Here is a 23649-nt window from a genome sequence, read left to right on the forward strand (position 1 = left end):
AAATGACTGTCTCAAAAGTAGCTGTGAGCATGCTGTCAAAGATGTACAACATCAGTCTAGGCTTTTCTTCCAGAGTGTGCCCCTGCTGTTGAGGATGGGCAGTTGCTGATGGCTCTGAGGCTTTCTGAGGACTGGGAGAACATGCCCAGAACAGCCTGTCACCCAGGTGGAACTCCTCACTGTGCACGGTTTCTCTGCTATGTTGCTGTCCGTGCATGCACAAAATGTTCTTTCAGAACCAGTCTGCCATTTCCTTGGCAAACCTCTGGAAACTTCTGTGAACAAACACTTGCTGGTTTTGTAGCAATTAGGTGAGATAACCATCTGGTGTTTCTCCTGAACATATCTGTTGCATTTATATGTGCTGAAGGTTTATTTTCTTGGATAATTAGCAGTGTCCACTAAGGCAGGCTGTGTAAATCTTGCCGTGTGTATTTGTGGGAGTTTATTGCTTGATTCTGTGTTTGATTTCAGGAAAGGCAGCTCCTGCCAGGTGCAGATAAGCACACAGAGAGCCTCTGTAAACCTAGAAACCAGATGTAAACCTAGAAATCATCTGTAAACTCTAAACTCGATGAGTCACTGCCTAAGCCCTGAGAATGCAGGTGCATGTGTGGAGAGGGTTATCTTGATATTTTTTTTCTGTTAATAAGATATTTTACCTTGCAGAGAAAAACATGGAGATATTCTATGATTCCCTCTTCCAGAAGGCAGCAGCTTTATGCTTTTGGCCACAAACAAGTGCACAACTAACAAGCAGATGGCAGCGAGTGCCCAAGAAGGCTGTGTCTGGATGATAATAGGATGAACAATTTGTTGTATTCTGGTGCCATAGACTCATTAATTAGCGTGAGTAACTCCAAGCAGACCAGCATCTTGCAGCAATCTCATGAAAAATGAGGGAGGGCCAAAAGGCTTGCTGTAATATCTCCCATATCATCTTTGTGCCTGAATGAGCATTGCCTCCCTACTGCTGTGTAGCAAGGAGCTAGATCAATTAAAAACAACAAGGACTCCAGTAAGTTTCAAATGTCTCAGTGCACGATGGTGATGATTGGCTCAGAGATTATATTATTGCCCTTGTTTCACAAGATCCTGGTGTACAGCCTAGATGGGAACCACGGGAGAACAGAGGGTGGCTGGCAACTGTTTGTTCAGTCCAGTCCAGGGCTGGTCTAAACAGCATTTAAGGGAATTGTATGTTTAGATATTTTCTTTCTCATTTCCTTCCATAGCTCCTAAAGAAGAGAGGAGACCAATGCTCTGTATGCTGGTAACAGAAGTAGTAATGAAGTGCCCTGAATTTTTTGTCTCTTGGAATGTAGCTTGTGATCCTGTCTGAAGAGGAGTTACGCATATAACCTAACTTTAGCACAGAGTTAAATATCTCTCAGAACATGCTCTGTAGGTCTGCTCTGATTTCCTGAGCCTTTTTATAGACTACAGGTTTACTAGAAAATAAAACAGAGCCAGGAGTCAGGTCAGTTCTCTAGTAATTAAGCTGTTATAAGAGAAAGGATGGATGCATGAATGGGACCAAAAAGCCCTGCATGAGAACAAGAGACCTAATCACAAGCAGAGACTAAGAGATATCTAGTCATTGTCTTCCACAGGCAGTTCATTAGTTAAGCAGCAGGGAGAAGATGGCTTATGCTCCAGAAAACTCTATCAAGGCTTATTTTCACTTTCTCTCTTTCCTCTTCCCACCCAAATAAAAAAAAAATATTCAAATCTGCTTTTGAAAAAGTAAATTTTAAACTGTGTACAATTGTGTATTTTCAATAAATAGCTTAAATAATACAAGGGTGTTTCATATTCTTCAGAGATTGTATTTTCTGCCAGTAATGTGAACCATCGTAGATTAGTATATAGCTCACAAAAAGCCTCATAGATCTGCCAAAATGAGGTCACTTCTGAGGCTTTGGATTTTATAAGTTGTTTATTAGCATCTGGACATGGCCTATAGCACAAAGGAGTTTCTGGTTTTTACTTGCAGTTCTGGTTTGGCTTGGTATTTTTAGTCCATAGAGAGAGGGGAAGGAAGGTCGTGGTCCTTGAAAAAAGCAAGCAAAACCTCCACCCCATACTGCATCACTATTCTGATTATTCAAACAAATAAATGCGTATATGTGAGAATCTAGAAGAACATTCAGCATCACTGCAAGTTTTTCTACTATGTTATTTTTTCTTTTTTTTTTTTTTGTGAAAATGTAAGAACAAGTGGTGGTATTTGATAGAAATGCTAGTCATACAGGACCTCTAAAGGTCATCTGGTCAGCCTCCTGCTCAAAACAGGAGTGTCACCATTGCACCATTGCTTAATCACATCAATGGTGGCTTTGCCAAGTCTTGAAAACCTCTAGAGATTTGTCACCTGTCTGTGGGTCACACTGCCCTCCTGGTAAGAAATGGTTTTTAACCTGAACTTCTGGGCTGCTGTCTTTGGCTGCTGCTGCGTATTGTATCATCCCCTAGTGCCAAGAAGCATTTGTTTGACTCTGTCATTTCTGCAGCTCCCCTTCAAATTTTAGCTGGCAGCTAATTAGATCACTCCTTAATCTCCTCCTTGCTACAATAAAACAGCCCACACCTCACAGCACTGCTTGTAGGAGTCACTGTAGGCCCATCTTGACGTCGCTCTTGAACTTGGGGGCCTGGTCGTGATATTTGGTGTGCAACCTCACCTGCGCTGAGTCAGGAGGAGTGATAACTTTCCATGGTCAGCCAGCCATAGCCCTCCAATGTGGCCTAGGACATGGTTTGCCTGGCTTGCAAGAAGATGGTACCTTTTTGAGCTTTTTCAGCCTGACAGTCGTAATGCGCAGGTCCTTTTTGGCAGGGTTGATCTTCCTGTCTGTGATGATCATGGGCTTAATTCATGCCAGGTGCAGGACTCCACGCTTCTTCTTGTTGAACCTTGTGTAAATTCCCTTGGCCCAGTTGAGTTTCACAAGGTCTATTTGGGTTGAGGTTCTGCTATTTGCCTTTTCAACCACATCCTCTAATTTAGTATCATCTGCAGATTTGTTGGGGGTGCAGCTGCATTGGTTTTGAGGTGGTTATTAGGATGCTGAACATTATGGAAGAGGTCGGCCAGGGAAGTTGTGGATGCCCAGTACTTGAGGTGTTTTGAGGCCGGGCTGGATGAGGCTATGAGCAGCCTGGTCCAGCGGGAGGTGTTCGTGCCCATGCCAGGGGGGTTGGAACTGGATGATCTTTGAGGTCCCTTCCAACCCAACCCATTCCGTGATCATGGGACCTTGTGTTGATGTCTGAGCCACTGCTTTTGTTACTGGCTGCTGGCTGCATTGAAACAGGCTGAGGAAAACTGGAGCCAAAATAGCAGCACTCAGTGGTCAGTTACTGTGAACAGTGCAGCAAACACTTAACTACTTCCACCTTGTAGGCTTCTGGATTATTGAACCCACTGCAGTGATGGGCAAGACAGGTATGCCATGGTCAAGGCATGGTGATCCTGCAGTCCTCATCCCTGCTGGAAGCTTGTGCGGGATGCAGTGGTGCAATCGCTGTGATCAGAGTTATCCTTGAAGGCAGGCAGTGCCATGGCAACTCTGGTGGGCGACTGATGGAGGGAAGTTTCCGTTTTGAAACATGTTCCCCTGTTGTACTTTGCGCAGCAAATTAGCTGTGGAATGTTGTTAAATGAATAAGAGGAGGTCAGAATGGAGAGATCTGAAACTTGCTTCCTCCTGAACACTGTGACTGGAACGCAGTTAATCATTATCTCTTTGGTAGGAGCATGTATGTGTTTGCTGCTAGCAATTAATTTATTGCTTTAAAGATTAACAAGTGGGAGAGCTATTGGCTTCACAGGAACAAACAAGCAAGTTTCAGAGCGAAGGCCTTGGGTCAGCACGTAATGTGCCGGTGCCTTGTTCTGAGTGGCAGCTGTGTATTCCCTTCATGCTCCAGCTTACAGTGATTTTTTGTAAACAGAGATTGTTCCTGTGTTCTATTGGTAGTAACACACAGAATGTTGAAATAAAGTGGCTGTCAAGACCTTGGCAGTGTGGGATGAAAGGTTCACCTGGATAAATGAAAAGCCAGCTTAGTAAATACTTGGAAATAATTGATCCTTGCTGACTGCCATTTCTAATGGGGGATTTGCTGGTTGTGTCAATGATGCCCTTCTCGTGAATTTACTGGCACTTGTGGTCTGGCCCTCTTGTGAGGGATGCTGGCCAAGGGGAGAAATTCTGTAGCAGGCTTGGCCCCACAAAGATGTACCCTCTGCATCTATTTCTGACAATCTGGCTTGGCTGTTAGCTGTGTGCACATGTGCTCATGGGTCAGAGGCTCGGCAGTGTCTGCCAGGGTGTATTTGATGTCACCTAACCTTGGAGGAATGCTGTAGCTGAGTTGCACCATGCTTTTGATATTTTGCAGTCCAATATAACAAGGTAGGCAAACAAAAATTGAAGACGAGGTGAAATGAGGAAAAGGAGTATATGTCTTGGTTGATGTTACCGCAGAAGATTCAAACTGTGTGTGGTAAGTGGGGAAAATTTTCTATTAGGTCTGTAGAGCAAAGACACTGGCTATACGGCGAGATTGGGCCAATAAAACCAAAGTGGACTAAGCAGAAAATTGTATTTTATAATTAAGGAGTACAGGTTTTTCTGCTTTGAAAGCGGACAAGGAGATGTGTCTGTGCTGGCCTGAAAATCTGCCTGTATGCTGCTGCCAGTTCCAGAAGAATGACTGCATTTTCAAATGTGTCTAGTTTTGTTTCATTCTATTAGCTTGACATGACCGAGCTTTTTTGTTTTCCTCCCTATCTTTAGCTAAAAACATAATCCAGCTGTTGTGCACGGTTCCCTTCTGTGCAAGTCCCTGTGTAGACTAAGCAGAGGATTACACACGAGGGGGCAGCTTTTATTGCCCCAAGAGGGATTTGTCAGGACTGAGCTCCTTTCTGGAATACATCAATAGGTTGCAATTATGAACCCTGTCAGTACCCCTTTAATTTTACATCTTTGTTTTAAAAGTCGACAGATTTTGTATCGCAGTGCTCCATTTGCATCTCTTGAGTGCTGCTACTGCGTTTCGCCTCTGAGTCTTTGGGAGCTGTCTAGGAGATTTGAGGCTGTGCATATCAGAGCCAGGGAGATCGGCAGCAGATGAGCTGGTGAGAGGAGGTTGCCTGTGTGGAAGAGTGCAGGGTGAATAGTGGTGAAGAGAAAGGTCTTCGGCATGAGGAGAGGGATAGGTGTGCAAAGAAGGGCCCTTGGGTGTGTTGCTTGTTGTAGGGAAGGGATTTACTATTGCACGAGGCTTGTTTGTAGTGGATTTCTTGTAGAGTATTGAGGTGCAGAGGAGGGATGAATGCAGCAGCAGAAAGAGTTGGTGCTCTGTGTGGACGGTGCTTGACAGAGGCTGCTGTGACTGGGGTTTTCCTTAGTTGAGATCTCTGTGGCTTCTTAATTGCATTTCTCAAGGGGTCCCACTTGATGTTTTATGCTGATGGGGGAAGGGTTTGCAGTGATGAAGACTTTCAGGTGAGTTTCCTGGGAGAAAGCACTGATGATGAGGCACAGTGAGCTCCCAGTCACTGTGTAAGTGGGAGCTGGGGCACAGGTTCCCCAGTTCCCAAGGTCTCAAGGCTCTCTTGTTTTCAATAAAGGGTTTCCCTAGCCTAGCTCGTTCTGACTTCCTTTGAAAGAGATGCTCACTTTTATATTGGGTAGACTCCATCAAGCACCAGAGATACGGGTGACAGGTAGAAAGTTGACATCCTACTTGCCTCCAACCTCCCTTGGAGATTTTTGTCCTCATCCCTGATACATTTTCCCTCATGCCACCCCAGGGCTAAACCTCTATCAACGCAAGCACTGGTTTGTTCTTGAAAGCAAAACAACCTTGTTTTCAACCATTCATTTGAATTTTGAATTCTGATCTTTTGAGAGAAACAGTGTCTGTCTAAAGTGGTGAAGTTTATACGTAATGTCAGGAGGCTGGATGGAGATGTGAGTTTCTGTTGTTCTCTCTAGTTTTAAAAGTACATGAAGAACATGGCTACGCTCTCTTCCATCAAGCTGAGTGACCTACAGGCTTGAGACTGTCAGCGTGAGAGCAATCTGTTGGTGATGGTGCAGAACAACCTGTGCGTGCTAGAGGGAGTTTTAAATGAAGGCTGGTTGTTGAGTAACTGTACTAACTAAAGCGTGTTTAAATATCCTTTTTCACATTGGCAAAACCACAAACCTGTTGATGTTTTTCTAATGACTAATGCATCATTCTTCACCCTAGTGTTTGGCTTTTTTCTTTCCCAGGCTTTCAGTAAGTAGCTTAAAACAAAAGCCTCTAGACTGACTTAGGATAATTGTTGAAGCTAAATTGCTGTTTGGACTAACTCTTTAGCTTAAACCAAAAAACTTCTGTGTTCCAAAACAGTGTTTCCAAACGGCTATTGCAGAGTACCATTCAACAAATACAGCTGGGATACGATATTTAAGTACGGTCTTGTTTCAGTTTTCCATTTGCCCACACAATTACAGGGCACAAAGCTGAATGTGGCCAGAGTTACGGGCTTGCCTGTTAGTAGCTTCAGCTCTCACTGCCCTGCCGGTCCAGGTGCAAGTGGAAATCTAGCTGAACTGTAAATTTAGCTTCTGGTTTCCTTATCATAAAGAACGTTTTCCTGCTGTGCAGCCAATTATGCTTTAGAGGCTTCGTCAGAAGAGCTACTAATACTGCAGGCTATCAGTAAATGTTGTTTTCTGTGGAGTTTTAGTAACTTGACTCCTAATGCTTTGCAGACTTTTGCTGGCTTAGATGTGTTGATCCCTAACGAGGGTATCTGTGCCAACAGAAACTTCCAAGCGCTGATGCAGTTACAGCGAGAAAACTGTACTACTACTGAGTTCACATTGCCCCTGGATCTGGTTTTACCAGAGTTTCGAAAGCAGTTACTTGGTAATGCAGTTCTGCCTGTGCTAGGAATGGATCCACCAGCCTGTTCTGTGTTTCTAAGTTGGTTCTTGTGTGGGCAGCCCACTCCTGCAGCAGGGCAGCCGTGGAGTAGGAGCCTTCACTGAGTCTGGGCTTTGACAACCTTACTGAGTGGAAGTTATCGGGGCTTGGCTCCTTCTGTTAGAGTCTTCTGTGAAAATAAGTCCTTCTTTTCTTTCCAGCATCCTTGACTTTTTTTCTGGGTGCAGACTTTTACTAGAGTCTTGCATTTTATTTCACTTTTTAAAATCCTAGCCTAAACTATTTTTATGGGAAACTTTTGGCCTTTGTTTGCATTTGAGCCCTTTACTAGCGTAGGTCAAACTTACTGGAAGGAATAAAAGAAAAAGGTCTTGAATTTTCAGGGAGTTCATAGAATCATAGAATGACCTGAGTTGGAAGTGACCCACAAGGATCATAGGGTCCAATTGCTCTCTCTGCATAGGACTACCCCAAAATTCACACCATGTGTCTGAGGGCATTGTCCAAATGCTTCTTGAATATTGTCAGGTTTGGCACCATGTCTGCTTCCCTGGGTGAAGAAGCTTTTCCTAATGTCCAACCTAAACCTCTCCTGGAACAGCTTGCTGCCATTCCCTTGGGTCCTATCGTTGGTCACCGGAGAGAAGGGGTCAGCACTTGCTCCTCCACCTCCCCTTGTGGGAAAGCTGTAGACTATGATGACTTCTCCCCTCAGTCTCTTCTCCAGGCTGAATAGAGCAAGTGTCTTCAGCCGCTCCTCATATGACTTATCCTCTAGACCCTTAATCAACTTTGTGACCTTCCTCTGCAGGAGGTGTTCTGGTGACTAAGATTCAGTCTTCCTGCTGTGTCCTTTGTTGGAAACTTAGGTTAAGCCTTGTTTAAAGACCCTCAGATGGCTTTTCTGTGCTTGGGTGGGTACCATGATTTTAGGTTAGGCAGTGGATGAATTAAAATATTCTTCAGTCAGGCTTATTCTGAATTTATTAAATGTGCTAATATGTTTGAAATGGGTATCTCTGACTGGGATGGTGACAAGATATAATGTGTTTTGGGTTTTTTTTCTAGACTTTCTAAAAGACCATATAAATGAGGAATGTATCCCAGGATGCTGTTCCTCCACAAACATTGCCCCTAAGCTCTGTGCTGCTTTGGGATGTGCAGTCCTGCATAGAAATGAACATTTTAATGCCTTGGTCCTTCATGAAGGCTTTAGGCAGGGTGGTGTGGTGTAAGCAGCCTGAAGCAGCGAAGGGCATGGTTAGATGAATTTCTCTTCTGTGGAAAACAGCAGCAGCCACTTTAGAAGGAAATGCATCAAGAACCTTGGTTGAAAGGAAATCACTGCACTGATTGTGATTACTTTGATTTCCGTCCCCAGCTTGTAGCTGAAGGACCTCTGACACATAGCTCCTGTTTTTCCATGGTCACTTTGGGGTGAAGTACCTCTCTGCGACAGGGGGAAGGAAGTAAGACGAGCTTTGCTGCTATTTCAGGGCATCGTGAGGGAAAATAGTGTGCTTTATTTCCTTTTGAGACTTCATGTTTAAATTGGGAGTCCGTCTCCCCTGCCACAGGGCAGGGAGGGAAGGATTTTTTCCATTACCTTTACAAATGACTGTGGTTTCTCAGGTGTGGAGGTATTTGATGCAGCTGGTGTTAAGGATGTGTAGCCAGATATTTGCTGGTGAAATCCACCATTGTTCTACTTGTTTCCCACTTTTTTTATCAGAGATTTTTAGCTGCTTCCCAAATGACCACCATTTCTTCACTCTAAAACTTCTTTCTTAATCAGAAGACTTCATCTTTCTCTATTTAGTATTCTGTATTTCAGAGTTCTTTCACCTCTTTCAGCCTGAGATGACTCATCTGTATATCATGACATGTAAAGTTTTATTCACTATTTTGTTCTGCCAGTCACACCAGGTTAAAGACGTTTCCTGTAGGTACGAACTGGGTAATTCCATTCTATTTTTAAAAAAATCATTGAAGCGTAAATGCGAACTGTCCTAATTGAATGTGAAGCTTACATTGGATGGGTGGTGTTTCAGCGCAAGACAGCTCAAAATTCCTACTTTACATGGAAATTTATGACATAGATAAATCTTTACCTGAACTTTTCTGCATTTACTTCTGAGCTGAACGAGGTATTTGTGCTTCAGTCTCAAAAGGGCTCAAGAGCAGGAAAGTGCTGGTATGTAGTTAAGAGACAGTGAATATGCATAAAGACTTCAGAAATTAAAAATTTCTCCTGGTTTGGGCCATTTTGTCTACATTACTGGAATACAGAGGCTCTGCGGAATGTTCAGACTAGTCACAAAAAAGTGGTATGGATGAGAGTGTGCCGGTTTTGGTTCCTCTGCTCTTCAACACTGGCCTTCAGCTTTATCTCAGCAGGCTTTGTGCCTTGAAGCTCACCCTGCATGCCTTCATGCCATTCCCACCAAGGGAGGCAATAGAAATTAAAAATTTCTGATGAAGGAAAACAATGTGAAACGTGCTCATTTGAAAGCCTGAATATTAAAATTGCTAGTAGTTCAGTGGTAACTATAAAGAGATGACATCTTTATCTTACTAAAGAAAAAATCATCTAACCAACCAGCCAACACCAGTAATTTGTTTATGGATACACTTTATCTGTTTGTCCTAGTGTCACCAATTTTGAACATGTAAGTGTTGCTGCTGATACTAAAATGCAACACTGCAGACTGTTAAACTCTGTGATGACTTTTGTCACCACGGTACTACTGAAACCTGCAGTATGACTTGCATTATCTCTGCTTTATTGGCCACTCTCCCTTTTTGGGCTGAATAGGTAAGGACTTGCTGCTCTGTTAGGGACCCTGGAGGGCTGGCGCTTGGCTGTGAAGGATGGAGGCATCTCCAGCCTGTTAGATGAGATGTGAGGGTTTTACTTGAGGATGGTTCAGAGTGGGATTTGGATACTGTAAGATCATAGAACCATAGAATGGTTTGGGTTGGAAGGGGCCTTGAAGATCACCCGTTCCAACCCACCTGCCATGGGCAGGGGTGCCTCCCACCAGACCAGGCTGCTCAAAGCTCCATCCAGCCTGGCCTTGAACACTTCCAGTGATGGGGCCATTCACAACTTCCCTGGGCAACCTGTGCCACTGCCTCACCACCCTCATAGCAAAGAATTTCTTCCTAATGTCTAATCTAAATCTTCCCCTTTCAATTTAAAGCCGTTCCCCCTCATCCTATCCCCCTCGCCTATGTAAAAAATTCCTCCTGAGCTTTCCTGTAGCTCCTTCAGATACTGGAAGGCTGCTATAAGTTCTCCCTGGAGCCTTCTCTTCTCCATGTTGAACAACCCCAACTCTCTCAGCCTGTCCTCATCTGAGAGGTGCTCCAGCCCTCTGATCATCTTCGCGGCCCTCCTCTGGGCCCTTGTTAAAACCTTCAGGAGAGATGAAGGTGGTCTGTAAATGTAATGTATTGGAGATTTTTTTTTCCTCCAGAATAAAAGAGATCACAGCTCGTTGATTAGATGGCTTCTAAGCTGTGCTTGTTTTACTGGGAAAGTCTTATGTTGTTCTGGAGGAGTATTTGCTCAAAGGAAGAACCGTGTAATTCACCAGGAGACTGTTCTCCCCTGCTTCCATGCAGATACTTGAAAGTGCTTCCTTCAAGCTCAAACTTTGTGTTATTTTGCTGAAAACAAGCAGCAGTTTCCAAAAGGACATAGCAGGGCCTTTGTCTGTGTTTTACGTGCATTGCAAATTCCCTTGGTTACCTTCGTGGCTGTGTACTGAGGACCTGCTGTACCAGTTGTGTCCCAGCGGTAGCAAAGTAGAAAAACATACAGTGAATTAGCAGCCACCCTCTCAGGAAACTTATTTAAGCTGTATAGCAATGTAATACTTCCAAAACATTTTCTCAGCACTATTAATTGTGCTCCAGATGACAATCCACCCTGACTAAACTTGGGGAGTGCCATTCTCTGTGTATTCTTGACACGTTACAAGTTTGCTATTGCATTTTTTTTTGTTTTGTTTCTCGGTGATTAAACCTATATCGTAAGGGGTTTGTGCCTTAGCCAGATGCTTATTTGTAGACAATCAGCTGTGTACTTTTTAACTATGAACACCAGGAGACAGTTGTTTGGAAATTACCTGTTTGAGTGGGAACTACTGTCTTAGCAGTACTTATTCCAGTGAGGAAATATGTGTCATTTCCAAGAAAAATCTTGGGAAATACTAGTGCCGATATGTTTTTAAGGTCCTGGGATTAGTGTGGTAGATGTTCTAGACGTGACTGTGAGGGTTCCTTTGATTCTGATCCCAGCTTCTCTTTTTTAGGCACAGCTGGAAGCTCAGAGGGCGACTCAGGATTTTCAGAGGGCCACTGAAGTGCTGCGTGCTGCGAAAGAAACCATTTCACTTGCTGAGCAGAGGCTACTGGAAGATGACAAACGTCAATTTGACTCTGCCTGGCAAGAGATGCTCAACCATGCTACTCAGAGGGTAATACAAACATGCCTTAGTATCTCTCTTTTCCATGTTTTGTGTTCTCCTGTGGTGTACGACACCTGGTTTCTGAAAAAACAAATTTTTCATAGGTCCAGATACGTGACATGTAGGAAATGAAGCTACAGAAAATTATGAAGCCTAAGATTAAATGACTGGGGCCTTGGGCTGCTACTGGGACAGCTGTAGTTCTCTGTCTGGCTGTGATAGTAACTAGTAGAGTAGCTCTCTAAAGAGACAAAACTTGCCATCTATATAATGTGCATAAACAATGTCTTAAGGATATCTACATTTGAAATCATGCCAGAATGATTGCATGGGGATGCCGATTCCTGAATACACGTTATGGAAACTCTTACTCTGGAAACAGGTAAACATTCCAGTTTTAATATAACCTGTTCTTAGTATGGAGTAACTTGAACAAGGCACTTTGCTTCAGAGATGTGTGTTTGAATGTGTAGAATTACTCAAAAACGTGTGTTGAATTTTAAGCTTGCAGACTGCTCTGTCCTGAATTAACTTTTGAATTTAAACAAGGTCTTACCTCCTTTGTAAAGTTTTTGTTAGTCTACGGAAGAGATGCACCGTCTAACAATGAAAGGTACTATTCATTTTCGCAGCTGTCAAGAAGAATTTTCCTGTCATTTGCCCTGTCTCTTTTTCCCGTCTGCTTAGAAAAAGGCACTTTTTTAACATGAAAGAACTAAAAATTGAAGTTAAAAACCTTTGTTCTGCTGCAGTTCCCTTAATATGCCAGTGAAGCTGAACTTGCTATTCCAGATATGCTAGCATGCCATACAATGTTCCTATTGTCTCGCAGTCCTCAATGTCACAGCTCTGTTCTGCTGCAGAAGCTTCTCAGTTACAAGAAAGCCTCTATTTCAGAAGGAATTGTAAAAACCAGCTGCCTGATGAAGAAACAGTGAACAAAAGGAACGTTGGCGATGTGTAGGGGAGAGATGGAAAACCTGGTGTATATTAAAAAAGAGAAAACAGGCTTCAGGGCACTGTTTGTGTTATTTTCCCTGTTATCCTTAAGTATTTGCAGATCTGGTAAGCTCTGTGTATTTCTGAAGGGAGCCCCACAATTTTGCAGTGCACATGCACCAGGGCACCAGCAGCTGTCGTTTTCCCCAGTTGTTCTCCCTGCTCAGTATGAGCAAAGTCCAGAGAAGCATATGTGATTTTTGATTCTCAGAATAGACAGGTGAGAAAACAGGAAGCATCTAGGGAGTTGTGTAGAGCTCCTGACTGTTAAACTGCTGAGGTCTGGTGGAGAGTGATAGCAACCGTGGATCAGCCACCTCTTTCTAGCTGGCATAATGAAAATTTGTCTTGGAGTGGGTGAGGAAAGAAATGCTAGCAATTTTGAGAATTCAAGTGGATTCCACTTTTCCTTGGATATTTCAAGGGGATCTCTGTGTTCTTGTACAATCCTTAATCCTTCCCTGATGGTTTGTGAGAGGAGTATAGCTGAGATGGGCAAACCCAGTGATTTGGAGCAGGAGGTAGCTCCTGACCGTGTTCGGTGGAGTCAGAGTACTGACTGAAACCATGTCTCTGATGGTTAGAACTGAAACAGTAAATAGGAACCTTACCCTTCTATACTGCAGTTAGAAAATCTCCAAGGCACAGACTGGATTGTATGGAGCAGATGATGGCTCCTTGATTGGAAAGTGTGTTACCCAGCTCTTCTGGTGCTTAAAATAGTCTGGGTAAGCTGAGTTCCAGAGAGCACCCATCTGCACCTTTCCAGGGTAGAGCAGATTTTGAAAGAGCTACACGGAAGTTTGTCTCGTGATTTTCGCTGGCCGTATCGGAGGCCTTAAGGGTAAGGCCAGAGCCAAGAAGGGTGAAAATGTTACTGGAAGTCCTGACAGAACAGAATCAGCATTTGTTTGGAGTGCTTGTCTGTGTTTTATAACTTCTTTAGGAGCAGAGTGGATACTTCCTTGGTTTCAGTGCATGCAATTAGTGAAGTGCTTAGTGTTCAGTGATGTAAACAGAGTAATTGTTTGGATTTGCCAGCTTTTTTGCATGTAGTTATAAATGACAGTTGCACTGGGCAGAGAAAAATCTTGCACTGGGCCTTGCACAGCAATGAATCAAGTGCAGAAAAGCACCTCTGTGCCAAATGTTAGAAGTGGGCTACTAATTCATTTGATTCTCTATTGATAAAAATGTCAGGCAAGAATAAAGTGCTTTTATTTGCTATTCTTAGGCAGATGTAGCAGGCTCTGTTGAATTAATCTGAAATTTGGAACAAAAGCTGAGCCCTGTAGCAGATTGGTAGCTGACAAAGCAAACAGCACAAAGGAAAAGGGTAAGCAAGAGAACAAATGAAACACTTATTTTTTCACAGGCATATATGGAAATACTGCTAGGTTACTTGTGTACTTGATCCAATGGATGTGGACAAAAACTTGAGTTCTGGAGTACGAATCAAGAAATTTTGTTTGCAGACCCTCACTGGAGGGAAGTGGAGATATGGGTTGCGTGTTGTAATTGCTTTTTGATTTTGTCATAGACTGGGAAGCTATTAACACTATTTTTAATGTGATGGTCTAATGAGTTACTGTGGTTTTTGTAGCCACTGATATAGAAAATCGTATAATTTAACTGATGAAAAATGGGAGAGTTACTTACCATGGGTGGGCTGGAAGCATAACAGGTGGAAGTTGTTTGTTTTTATTCACGGAGCAAACAGGAGCAGGATGAATAGGTACAGGGAGTACAGGCTGTCACAGAGCATTTTTTTCCACCTTGCAGTTTGAGCCGTGTTTCCAAAGGAAGCTGGGTGCCTAAATAGAAGCTAGATGCCTCCCTGTGGAGATGCAGCTACTCCCTGTAGATGTCTGTGCTTGAACTATGTGTTGACCACAGTGAAACAGTGGACTGTGATGTGATCCTGCAAGTCAGGCAGCTGCTTTACCTGCTTCTACTCTTAACTTGATATGTATTTTTGGGAGAATTCCTGTGCTGTTTTTTTTCTAGGTGTCCGTTTCTTCACAGGTCTGAAATGTGTAATGACACTTAGGCTGGGATTTAGCTCATCAGTTGCAGGTGCCTAGAACATTACTTTGTACAACCCAGTTACTTGCCTGAATTACTGTTGTAGTCAGAGGAGGTCTGGTCAGTAAGTTGATGGGGTCTGGAGAGCAATTCATGCGATCAGAGGGGCAATTTAATTGTAAGAAGAATTGTAATGGACATGTAGTCACCTAGCTTGCATGGAAATGGATTTGATGAGCTTCTAAGCTACCTGGAGAAGAAAAAGTGCTGTTCACTTTTAGCCATTGCAGTTACCAAAAAGCTAGTAAGCCAGTTTGTCTTCGAAATTTAGAAAAAATATTTTTGGGAAATGGAAGTGTGTTGCCTACCTGCTAGTATCTTGAATTATAATGCTGCAGTTTAGGGTGCAGAGAGTGGGACTATAGAAGGGCCAAAGGATGGGGAATTTTGGAGGGATAAAGGAGAGAGATCTTCACATTTATACTGCTGTTGAAAATCATCCATAAATGTATACAAAAGGAAAGTGCTGGCAGATGTGTTACCTCAAGGTTGAGACAAACTGGAGCAGAAAGGAACATACCTCATGAATTTCAAGAGAAATTTCTAATTTCTAATTGCCGATGCAATCTGCAATCTTAAAAAAGTTTTGCTTTTACAGTCTTTCCTGAGATATGTTCAGTTCATAAATTCTGGCAGGGAGAAGAAATGTTTTGGCTCTTGATCATGAGACATTTTAAAAAGGAAGGAATGAGGGGAGAGTGAAGAGGGAGGAGGCACGCTCCCTCCTGGTTTCATTTGGCTTGTGAAGCTCCCTTTGATATTACACCGTGAAGTGCCATCTGTCAGTGAAAAATGCGTGGGTGCTCTCATGATATAGAGAGAAGAGAGACTTCCTGCACTCAGAAGTACTTAGAGAAAAGGCAGGGGGGAAGAACAGTCTGTAAAAGAAATAACAAAAATATCCACATCCTTCTCTGCCCTCACCTTTGTCACTTCACCCTGGAAGTGCAGGGGTTAAAAGCAATCCCTTGTATTATCAATTCTGTCCTTCTGGTGTACCTCTCTTACCTCTTTTATTTCAAATTCTTCCCCTGCAAGAGCCATCAATTTAATTTTTTTGAGAAAGAAACAGTTATTCAGAGTAATTCTGTGGCTTAGATGGTCAGCTTTGCTTAATTTCGCTGACAGATTTTTTCATTTGCATCTATTGTTATTACTGAATTTTTGCCTGAGTCCATCTTTGATTTCAGATCATGCAAATCTTTTGAAGGAAACAAAGCTACTTAGATTCATATAATTGTTTCATTGGAAAAGACCTTTGAGATCATGGAATCCAACCATACCTGTCCATTACTAACCCACATCCCTGATCACTGTGTCTACCCATCTTTTAAATATCTCCAGGATGGTGATTCAGCCAGTTCCTTGGGCAGCCTGTGCCAGTGCCTGATAATCCTTCCAGTGAAGAAATTTTTCCTGATATCTAGTGTGAAGCTGCCCTGGCACAACTTGAGGCCATTTTTTCTTGTCCTGTCACTTGTCACACCCACCTCTCTACAACCTACTTGCAGGCAGTTGTAGACAGTGATAAGGTCTCCCCTCAGCCTCCTTTTTGCTAGGCTAAACAACCCCAGCTCCCTCAGCTGCCTCTCATAAGGCTTATTCTCCAGCCATTTCACCAGCTTCGTTGCCCTTCTACTTGTACAGACTGATTCACTACAAATATATACTCTACGCTGACCTTCCTTTGCCAGACATCTGGGTTGGAAATACGAGGAAATACAAGAGAAGATTTGATTGATTCCTGTGCTGGTTTTTTTGGTTTGGTTTGTTTTCCAATAGTTGTGTCTTGTTGCCTGTGCTGCCTGGGAGAATGAGTTCTGCCTGGAATAGGTGATCTAGTAATTAGGGACAGATGTGGGCTACAGAGATGTGAGCAACAGTGTGAGCACCCTAGAAGTTCATGCACCATGAATGTTTCTGTAAGAGTACTATATCCCCTGCGTGCCCCAAGGGTATGGATGGCAGGTACAGCTAAGGAGGAAAGGTGTGTCTAGAGCACTCTTATGTGAAGAGGCATCCTCGCTTTTATCTCTGCCTTTTTCTAAGTGATGCTATTGCATCTGTGATGGCTTAGAAGCATCAGCAAGGCAAGCTTTGGTGGTAGAAGCATAGCGGCTTTTATTAGGTGAAACAACTTATTCGGTAACTGTAACCAAAAGCTTGTTTACAAGTCCGTATAAGACTGCTTTTCCCCCAAACATATTATTAGGTCTGATCAAAAGTACTTCTTTCCCACACAAGCCTTGTAAGACTTTTTTAAAAGGTGAGGGGTTTCCTTAGCTGGTCTGAACGTTGAACCTCCCAGGTGCAGAGTTGGCAGCATAGTTTGCAGTCTGTTTCTGTCCAGCTGCCCTGAGGGAGAGCTTCTTTATTAAAAGGCCGTTTGGCTTTTGTGTAAGGCTGGACGATCTTGTTTATTCTTGTCCAAATGAAATACTTTAAATGCATCTTGGTAGATGATGGATCTCCGTGGAGTTACCTCACAATCTTCCAGATACTGTTGTTGGTTGTGGGCGGGCATCTTGAGCTGCTGTCCTGGGGAAAGGAGTCAGGCTGTTTCTGGCCTCTCCACAGACATTTGTGGGTAATGTAAGTGTGGTGACAGAATACCTGCAGGAAAACAAGGGAGGGGGGAAAGATGGTTTTCCTTACATCATTAATTTTGCAAAAGGATGAAGTATGCAACCTTTTTTTTTCCTTTCTGTAAAGCATAATGAATGTGGGCATACAGGGCTGGCAGCAAATTTCATATTTTGTAAGATATTTTGAGGTGTTTACAATCTGTCATCCTCAAATCCCAGTTCTGTGGGGTTCAGCATTTCTGTGATGTTTGGTATGAAAGATGTGCAAAAAACCCCATGATACTGGACACCTAGCCTGGGTTATGACCTTGATGCTGGTAGCATTATCATGTGGATCATCCCAGATATCAAAGTTGGTGCTAATTTTGCCCCAGGAATGGATGCGAGGGGTTGACATTTAATTGAGCTTTGCAAATTCCAGCCACTCCATTATTTTGCACCTTCCAGCATTTTTACGCTGCAGTTCCCTTGCCACACTGCAAAGAAGGCAAACCAGCTTTTGTGCAGCCTTTGGAGACTGCATTTTAATTTAAGACAGTTCCATGCTGAAACTGCCTTTCCTGACATTTTTCACTGAGGAAAGTCATTGCATCAACCTAGCTTTCAAACATTTGCTCAAGATGAAGCTGCAGCTTATTTTCAGGATGCAGGAGACGGCCTGTTATGAATCTGAGATACATATATAGGTATATTTTGCTTCAAAAGTTGATGCCTCATTTATATATAAAGTAGTTGAAGGGCACTGGAGTTGAGTATATTATTTTACGTCTGGTCAAAAGAAACTTTGGAACCCTTACTTTCAAATTTGCACAATAAAAGTACCCTAGATAGAATTACCTGCAAAATGTGACTATAGGGTACCAGCTGAACAGCTAATGGAGGGATGTTCACTTTTCGTGTTGCTTTGTAGACTCCTGTTTGTTGCAAAATGCCATGTTTGGTTACAAAGCTTTGAAGAAATGATTGCTTCTGTGTAGGGCTGCAGCCCAGGTGGCCAGAGAAGACCTAGCCTGGCTGTGGAGAGCCACTGATGTGTGGGGCCTGGGACTGCAGTGCGTTATGCATCTGCCTGTCCCCTGTGAGGACAGGCTGAGGGAGTTGGGGTTATTCAGCCTAGAGAAGGCTCCATGGAGACCTTATGGCAGCCTTCCAGTACTTAAAGGGTGCCTACAGGAAAGCTGGGGAGGGTCTCTTTATCAGGGATAGGACAAGGGGTAACAGTTTTAAGCTGAAAGAGAGGAGATTTAGATTAGACATTAGGAAGGAATTTTTTACTGTGAGAGTGGTGAGGCACTGGAACAGGTTGCCCAGAGAAGTCGTGGCTGCTCCATCCCTGGAGTTGTTCAAGACCACATTGCATGAGGCTTTGGGCAACGTGAGCCAGTGGAAGGTGTCTCTGCCCATGGCAGGGAGGTGGTGGGATTAGGTGATCTATTAAGGTCCCTTCCAACCCAAACCATTCTATGATTCTTTAATAGTGGGTTGGTCATCAGCATAGCTTCAGCCATCTGCATGATAGGTGTGTCAGCTCAGGGCTCAAACCTCTGGGTATTTTCAGTGTTGAAACTGTGATTTGAGGTTGGTCAGCTGTTTTAAGAGAAAAAATAGCTTCCTGACCTTCTGCAAACAGGCAGTCATTGGACACACTATTTTCTGGCGACAGGTGATTCAGGCTGAATTGTGTTTTAGTCCTTCCACTGCCTTGGTTGGTTTTCAACCCTTTCCAGACTGGTGGAACTGCAAGCTGGGGGCTAAGCAGCCTGTTGGCTCCCTGCGGGGAGAGGCAGGCTGCCATAAGGGAACAGAAACAACGCTGTTAAATGTAACTGGGCAACTTCTACTAGTGCTGTTCTACTCCTGAATGTCTAACTGGGTTAAATAATGGATGATCCCAAAATCTGAGGCTTTTCTGAACTTCCCATAAGGTGCATTATGCAAGAACCTGCAACACCTCTGTCAAAATTAACAGTGTTTGCAAATCTGACACGCATTCCTGCTCCTTTCAGGAAACACTTTTAAGTAGGTTCATTGCAAGTAATTTTTGTATACTCTCACTTTCCTGACATGAGCTGATTGGAGAGGTTATGAAGATGCTGTTAATTAAAATGATAAGAATGGATCATTGTTTCTTTCCACTCAACCTGGTTTTTCCCTCTTGAAGGTCATGGAGGCAGAGCAGACCAAAACGAGAAGCGAGTTGGTTCACAAGGAGACTGCAGCCAAATACAATGCTGCCATGGGAAGGATGAAGCAACTGGAGAAGAAGCTGAAAAGAGCCATCAATAAATCTAAGTACGTTTTGCATTCGGAGATGGGTTTAATGGTGAAATCTGGTTGGGGGAAATACAAGTTCTGTGGGGTTTTTGAAACTTGTGAAACTGTGTTGCCCTTCGTACCTCTTCCTTTGGGCTCCCGTCTGTGTGCAACAACCTCACTGCACAATTGGTTCTGCGATTTGTCTTTGCATTTGTTGGCCTTCTAAGTGTCTTTTGAAGCTCCGGACTTGATAGATTCGTGAACTAAGTGGAACTAGGAACGTTTTCTGGGCATATTCTTGGTCTTGTTCTAGTGCATTGAACCCTTTGTAGCGTCTGAGGAACAGTCTCATGGGATTGTATAGATGCTGCCTGCAGAACTGCAGAGCTCTGTGTGTAAATGTTTTGCAGCTTAGGATTGTTTACCGTTTAGTACTTATTTTTAGTTAGGAGATCAACAAAGCAAGTGACAGAAACCCAAAAGGTGTGAGACTGCGTCAGTGTAGCATGCCATGCATCAGACTTGTTTATTTCCTGACGCTGCCGTAGCAAAGCTGTGCGAGAGCTGTTCTTAGGGAAGGAAAGGTGCTTCTGAGAGCATAGCTAAGCAGCAAGCATCATTAATAAATGCATCTGCACTTGCTGTGCAGTTTTGCTCTGTTGTAGAGAAGTGAAACAGTTTTTTTGCTCAGAACCTGTTTAAAATTTTGGCTCTCTTTCCAGCCAATTCTTACTCCTCTTTGTATTTTGCAGTCTGTATATTCTTTATATTTCCAGACTGTAGCTTGTCTAAACAATCTGCTTGCTGTATTTAGCTTTAATCCTTCCATCCAAAAATGTCTTTTTTGGTGAAATCGGTCAACTAAAGATCTATTTTGGTTGGTGTTTGTTCAATTCAAGAAAGGGCTAGCACTTTCCAAGGAAGACTGGAGCATGTTTGAAACAGTGTAGCAGCCTGGCCTCATAGAATGAACTGCGTGCTGTTTGTCTAGCAAGGCACTGCGGCTGCGAAAGACACCATCAGATCACTAAATGACACATTCCTCTGGATAAGAGCAGTATTTGAGAAGTGGTTTTGCTGCTAGGAGTTCCTTCCTTATGTTAAGATTTAAGATAAAGACCCTGGTAAGTTGTCAGTGGGGTCCTATGTACCATTTTATACAAGTGAAGGTGCAGAATCTGATGACCCAGCTACCTCTTGTGAGATTTGCAAATGAGTCTTCATTTCCTTGCTGGATCCACCCTCATGGGGCTGGTGTCTTGTGTCAATCTCCTTGGGACAAGCTGTTTTTTAGTGGAGTAGAAAGATTCCCACATATTCATTTGTCTCACAGCATAAACCAACCAGCTAAGATGTTTCAGAGATCCTTTAATAAGGGGTGTACAGAAACACCAGTTCTTAACTAGTATTAAAGTGGAAGATGCCTGATGACACAAACAGGCTTATTGTAGATGTGTTTGAAGTCATACTACATAACTATGTTGGTAAAGGAAAATTAAAACTGAGCTGAAAACATCGCTGCTGTCAATTGCCTACATAAAACTGGGAAATGAGGCTGTTGAATTTGTGGCTGCTTATATTGTAGTGTGTAACAGGCTAATAGCCGCTTTTCAGGAAGGATTTAAAACTCACAAAATGCTCTGCCCTTCTCCCTGGATGGTGTGGAAAGGTTGGCTGTAATGCCTGGGCCTTTGAGGCCAGTGTTGTCCATCCTCTCTCTCCATAAACTTGCAGGCAGATGTGCTGAAAGAGTTGTTCTTTTCCATGCAAAAGCCAATTTGCATTAGCTCCTCACTTCAGTCTGCATTAAGATGCTTAAAGCATTGCTATTTGTAAGTAAGACTGGGACAACCTGGAGGAAAGTAATTTAGATAATTTGCCGTGTAAATTTGATGAGTGGATGATTATTGGATTGTTTTGTTTTGGTTTTGCTTTTAATTTTGTTTCTGGATGCTTACTTGTTTGTGAGCTATGAATTTGCATACGGCTGCGTGTTCTTAACAGTCTCAGGATCTCCTGGCTCAGTGTCTCTGAGCTGTAGGATAATGAATTTGCCTGTGTTAGTGGGTTTTTGGAAGTCACTTTCTGCTCTGGTGACTTGGGCAAAGTGCCTTTCAGTCTTCCTGTCATCTACTTATCTTCCTGTCATGACTTTGCTTGACTATGCAATGTCAGGATCTTAAACAACGGACACCAATTTTATCAGTGAATGATTCACCATCCCTGCTGTGTCATGGACCAGGTTTCAATAGTTACACTGTTGTGGATGTAAGAGATTGAAGTGTCCCAGGTAGATGTGAGACCCTACTCTGCCAGTGCCTTGCTTTCTGCTGCCCTTGGATGCCCAGCTGTGCTAGCAGTGTGTGAGGAAGAGTGCTTACGTTTTAAAACCCACATCTCAGACTGCTGATATCCTTCTCCTGACTTAGGTGGCATCTTTTTCATCTGTTACCTGTAAATATGCCTGCTCATATGCACATGTGTATGTGTTTACACACATGTGTGTACACACACGTACACATGTCTGTATATGTATTATCTTCTTCACTCCACACAAATGTACATGTGCTTGTTTGCTGATTGAAAGGGGACTTTTTCCCCTAGGCTTGTGGAAGCTGATGGGAGGTTAGGATTCAAGCCTGGTTGCTCCTTCCCAGTTTGCACCAGGTTAAAGAAGGGAGAAAAGAGAATCGAGTCATTTGAGGTGAGTGGGTTACGCTCTGTTCCCTGCAGGTGTTTCCCTGCAACACTGTTCTGTCAGTGTCTCTGCCCTCCCATTGCTTTCAGGTGTGGCTGAAGGAGTCCTTCAGCCATTGGGTTCAGACTCTCAACCGCAGTTTTGCCATGCCTGGCAGGTCCATCTGTGTAGATAGACTTTGGCAGGGTTATATCCCAGTGAGGGTAGGCAGAAGTGAAGTTTGACTGGATCAGTGTCACTGGAAACGTTGCAGACTTGGCTGTGCTCTCCTAGTGACAGCAGGGGGTTGTTGAGTGAAAACAAAGAAGCTGCAAAATAAGCTGCTCTCAAGGAAATGCAACTCGGTTATTTTGTGTGTGACTTTGTAGTGAATTCAACCCTTCTAAGTATCAGAAAGCCAGAGTTTCACACTCCTGAGTTCTGGTGCACAGTCCAAAATGTAGCTGCAGTAGGACTTACAGCTCAGAAGAGGCTTTCTGTCAGGGTAGAAATATGACAAGGGTAGTTCACATTCTAGTTCGTATGAATCTGTACCTAATTGTTTATCTCTCCTATACTTTCCAAGAGAGCTTCTGAGAGGTGAAGAGGGTAGGGAGTGTGCCCTGTTAAAAAAAATGGCTTTTTTGCTGTCGAGTGTTTTATCAGATGATGTTTGCTTGTGGGCTTCATAACTTTGAAGCTGGAATGTGGTTTCTAGGCTTTGTACTGAACCTCTTGTTGTCCCTGTCCTCCTGCACCTTATAAGCAAGTTTTGTTGGCTATAGTGGGAAACAGACTGGGTGTGACAACTGTCCTCTTCTGTGTCCAAGCAAAGTATTGCAGAGCTATGCAGTGGGAGGGAAGAGCCTGGTGGGCCGCTGGTGGGAAGTGCTTTGCCCTTGCATGTGGTGCTCTGACCTCTCTTCATCCCCCTCATCTCCACTGAAAAACTTCAGAACTGCATCTCCGCCCCAATATGTAAACATGGGGAAATCTAAGGTTTACCTCTGTGGGGAATTTCTGTGTGCTGTGGGCTTAAAAATTAGATGGATACAGAGAGAATACCTAGGCCTGATGCTGGACATTGCATTTAATATGACTATGAGCCAGCAGTGTGCCCAGCTGGCCAAGAAGGCCAAGAGCTATTTGGCCTGTAACAGAAACAGTGTGGCCAGCAGGACCAGGGAAGAGATTCTGCCCCTGTTCTCGGTATTGGTGAGGCTGCACCTCGAATGCTGTGTTCAGTTTTGGGCCCCTCGCTACAAAAAAAAAATTGAGGTCATAGAGTGTGTCCAGAGAAGGGCAGTGAAACCGGTGAAGGGGCTGGTGCACAAGTCTTAGGAGGAGCGGCTGAGGGAGCTGGGGTTATTTAGCCTAGAGAAAAAGAGGCTGAGGGGAGACCTTATCACTGTTTACAAGTACCTGAAAGGAGGTTGTAGAGAGGTAGGTGTTGGTCTCTTCTCCCACGTGACAGGCTATAGGACAAGAGGGAATGGCCTCAAGTTGTGCCAGGGCAGGTTCAGATTGGACATTAGGAAAAACTTCTTCACTGAAAGGGCTATTGGGCACTGGCATGGGCTGCTCAGGGAGGTGGTTGAATCACCATCCCTGGAGGTAT

The 23649-nt window shown here is 43.5% G+C and overlaps 1 protein-coding gene across 1 annotated transcript in view; it reads left to right on the top strand.

Annotated features, from left to right (window-relative positions):
• SH3BP5 (SH3 domain binding protein 5) overlaps positions 1-23649 on the top strand; it is a 57911-nt gene that overhangs the window by 26642 nt on the left and 7620 nt on the right. The window contains exons 4-5 of the mRNA XM_069860145.1: positions 11274-11438; positions 19260-19390. Of these exons, the coding sequence (XP_069716246.1) occupies positions 11274-11438; positions 19260-19390 (296 nt within the window). The remainder of the gene's footprint in view (positions 1-11273; positions 11439-19259; positions 19391-23649) is intronic.

Source organism: Phaenicophaeus curvirostris, chromosome 6, assembly GCF_032191515.1.
Source record: "Phaenicophaeus curvirostris isolate KB17595 chromosome 6, BPBGC_Pcur_1.0, whole genome shotgun sequence".
NCBI lineage: Eukaryota > Metazoa > Chordata > Aves > Cuculiformes > Cuculidae > Phaenicophaeus > Phaenicophaeus curvirostris.